Source organism: Octopus bimaculoides, chromosome 12 (assembly GCF_001194135.2).
Source record: "Octopus bimaculoides isolate UCB-OBI-ISO-001 chromosome 12, ASM119413v2, whole genome shotgun sequence".
NCBI classification, from domain to species: Eukaryota; Metazoa; Mollusca; class Cephalopoda; order Octopoda; family Octopodidae; genus Octopus; species Octopus bimaculoides.
Genome location: NC_068992.1, coordinates 49567553 through 49571408, shown reverse-complemented (window position 1 = coordinate 49571408; position 3856 = coordinate 49567553). Strand labels below are relative to the sequence as shown.

The 3856-nt window shown below is 41.2% G+C and overlaps 1 protein-coding gene across 1 annotated transcript in view; it reads right to left on the bottom strand.

The window, feature by feature from the left end:
* Positions 1-1719, bottom strand: part of LOC128249170 (uncharacterized) — a 9513-nt gene extending 7794 nt beyond the window's left edge. Inside the window, exon 1 of the mRNA XM_052972026.1 lies at positions 1660-1719. Within this exon, the coding sequence (XP_052827986.1) occupies positions 1660-1710 (51 nt within the window). The 5' untranslated portion in view covers positions 1711-1719. The remainder of the gene's footprint in view (positions 1-1659) is intronic.
* Between the last annotated feature and the right edge of the window lie 2137 nt (positions 1720-3856).

The window sequence follows — 3856 nt, the reverse complement described above, 5'->3', positions numbered from 1 at the left end:
ATATATATATATATATATATATATACACGTATGTATGTATGTATGTGTGAATGGGTATATCTATCTATCCATATGTGTGTGTCTGTGTGTGCGTATTTCTTTCTCGTCCATGATACTCAAGCTGGCTTTTTTCCTTGCTCTCGCCCTCGCTGTCGCGCTTGCCGCTACCTCTCCAGCACCACCCTTCTCATGGGCGCCCACCACCACCCCTATCATACCACTGACTCCTTTACCTGCACCTCCAATATCTCTTGTTCTCTTTCTCTCTGCATCTATTGCGTCTCTTGCTCTTTCTGTCCTTCCCTGTACATTGGTCAAACGGGACGCATCTTGGCCGACTGGTTCACTGAGTATCTCCGAGACATCAGACCCAGCAATGACATCCCGGTCTCGCACCGCTTCCGCTCAACCGGTCATTCTCTACAACACCTGTCTGTCTTCGGACTACCCTTCTACCTTTAACTGCCCTCCCCCCAACACCTGTACACCATCTAACTCACTATCCGCAGATGTTGTGGAGTATTGTTATGCTATTTTCTCCTGCACCCTTGATCAATTCAATCGGCACTGCAACTAGACCAGATATTTTCCCGATTTTTGTGTTTTCCAGAGCTCTTTCTACCCTACTTCGTAGTAGTTAAGGTTCTTTCTTAAATATTAAATTTGTGTCAAACACGGCAGCCACTGTGTATTATTGAGAATTAAGAGAAATATCAAGGCAATACATGACTATGAGGACTTTTGTTAATAGAAAAAGCTCATGTTTGGCGGGGAATGTGTTTTTGGCACTCCGTCGCTTACGACGTCGAGGGTTCCAGTTGATCCGATCAACGGAACAGCCTGCTCGTGAAATTAACGTGCAAGTGGCTGAGCACTCCACAGACACGTGTACCCTTAACGTAGTTCTCGGGGATATTCAGCGTGACACAGAGTGACAAGGCTGGCCCTTTGAATTACAGGCACAACAGAAACAGGAAGTAAGAGTGAAAGAAAGTTGTGGTGAAAGAGTACAGCAGGGTCCGCCACCACCCCCTGCCGGAGCCTTGTGGAGCTTTAGGTGTTCTCGCTCAGTAAACATTCACAACGCCCGATCTGGGAATCGAAACCGCGATCCTATGACCGCGAGTCCGCTGCCCTAACCACTGGGCCATTGCGCCTCCACATGGCGGGGAATATTACGGATGTAATTTTTACAAAATCTATCAGCATTTTTAAAAATTAAAATTGCACAGTAGTAAAAGTGTGTCAGCTCTATATAATGCTCCGACAACGCCAGGATTTTCAGGGCATTGAAAATATATGTGCCAACATGTTTGCTAACTTCTACGAAGTCCCCAAGACCATCGATACCATACTGACATCAAAATACACATAGGTATGCTGTATAAACCAAATAAAGTCATCTTAAAATAGTAAGGATTTTCTAGTTTCTAGAATATTTTCTTCATTTATATTCTTGAAGCCGATTAGGCGAAACTTTAAAGTCAGTTATCTTTTAAAACAATTAAATAATACTTGCTCCTAAAAGTATTGATTTCATAACTTAGTTGATGTTTTGATCATGTTCTATATAACACACACATAAGGAGAGAGAGAGAGAGAGAGAGAGAGAGAGAGAGAGAGAGAGAGGAGGGGAGGAGAAAATAATTGGTTACTCACAGCTCTAGATATGTTTTCAGCAGGGCTATCGGATGTAGAATAGGGATTCATAGTGTAAATTAGATCGAGTACAAATGAATTGATCCAGCCTATGGAAATACATACAAATAGAACAAAATCATTGCGATTATCAACGAGACACACGTCATAGATGCACTGAGTGTAACACCTAATGAAGCTATAAACATGAATATATCTATAATAAAGGTGCGGTGATTAGAGCAGGGAGCTACAAACAGATTCACATCATTTGAAACTAGAAAATGCATAAACACTACACAGTGCTGTTTGTTCTGTCAATAGCAGCAGAGAGATTATAGAGTTAACAGGTCTGGAAAATCAGTAAATTTTATAACAAAGAAGAAAGAAAACGAACACGAAGCTACTTACGGATGACTTCTACTTCACACAAGGACAAAGAGGCGTATTTCTTGGCTGTTTGGATACAAACACTTTCACCAACCAACGGACGTTGACAAGATATATAAAGAATACTTTCAGTTGACTTGCTTTTATAGCATAACTGGGAACATGGATCGTTTTTGTCCCCGACAAATACATTCAAACTGTAACCTAATAGAAATAAATAACAAAAGTAGAACCTTGCTGCATATGCGTTTTAAAGAAACATATTTTTGGTCTGTCAAGAGGTGAAGTTAGTGTTTAGAAAGATTAAAATGATTTGATTTCAGAAACGTAAATTAATTCCACTGCATGTTGAGTACAAAAATGTGAGGTAGAGTGTCGTTTTAAGGTATGGACAGTCTGGGCAATTGCCCAGAGATCGTCATAGGTCAATGGGTCCATTTCGGATCTATGGTTGCTGTGGTTTGTTGTCAATAAATAAATACTAATGGACCCCGTGCATTGATTTGCCCGGGGGAAAATCATTGCTACCAAGATAGCCCTGGTGAGGTATGAAATAACATACAATAAAGCATTAAGTTATGTTACTTTACAACCAAGTATGTTAACAATGAATTGTGGTTTACTTTCTTTTAAACAACAAATAGGAATTTAAATCAACATGTAGGGTTTAAAGGGGCAAGTAAAAATTATCTTCTTTTCACAAAGTAACTATGTCGTTGTGTATTGTGGTTGTCAAAGCAGCCCCGAACTCAACTCAACACCAACCAAACATTACCACTGATGAAGTCCAGCTAAAGAGTTTTGAGAAATTCAAGTACCTTGGCAGCACAATTTCAGGCGATGGATCACTGGACAGTGAAAACTCTTCCAGAATCCACTAGGACAGCCAAGGACTTGGAAGACAGAAAGTGAAAGTCCTCCAGCAGAAAGGCATCAGACTTTCGACAAAGCTCAAGGTCTATAGGGTTGTAGTTAACTCTACACTGCCCTATGGATGTAAAACATGGACCCCATAATATCAAAAAGCTGGAATAGTTTCACACAAGGGCACCGTGCAGGATTATGGACATTCACTGGCAGGACAGAGTGATAAACCAAGAAGTACACAACAGAGTTGGTTCAACAGGTATTGAATCAATGCTGTTGAAGGCTTAGTTACGCTGGTCTAACCACGACACCAGAATCTCAGGCAGCCGTGTACCTACACAGGACTCACGCAAACAAGGAAGGCCTAAACTGAGGTACAATGACACTCTGAAAGCAACCTGAAATGGAGCAGCATTAGTCCATAGGAACAGATCAGCGTGGAGATCTCTCACCTCACGAACAGCAGCTGCCTTCGAAGAGAACTGGTGACAGCGTCTTGCTGCTGCAAGAGGCAGACGTCCGCATCAATGCAGACAACAGACTGCCATTGTGACACCTGTGGGCATCTGTGTGCTTTCAGCTTTAGACTGAAGAGTCACATTCTCGTCGCTGAGAAAACAGACTTTGTCATCATCGGGCACCGATGGACTACCAACATGTGGATATACATGTATTTACGTACATATGTATATATGTATGTGTGTATGTATGTATGTATGTATGTATGTATTTATGTATGCATGTATGTATGTATGTATGTATGCATGTATGTATGTATGCATGCATATATGTGCGTGTGTATTTCTTAAACTGAATATATCGTGGAAAGCATAAAAACTGCTGCTGCTACTACTACTACTACTACTACTACTACTACTACTACTACTACTACTACTACTACTACTACTAACACCACCACTACTATTAACACCACCACCCCTGCCAATACCACCACCACCAC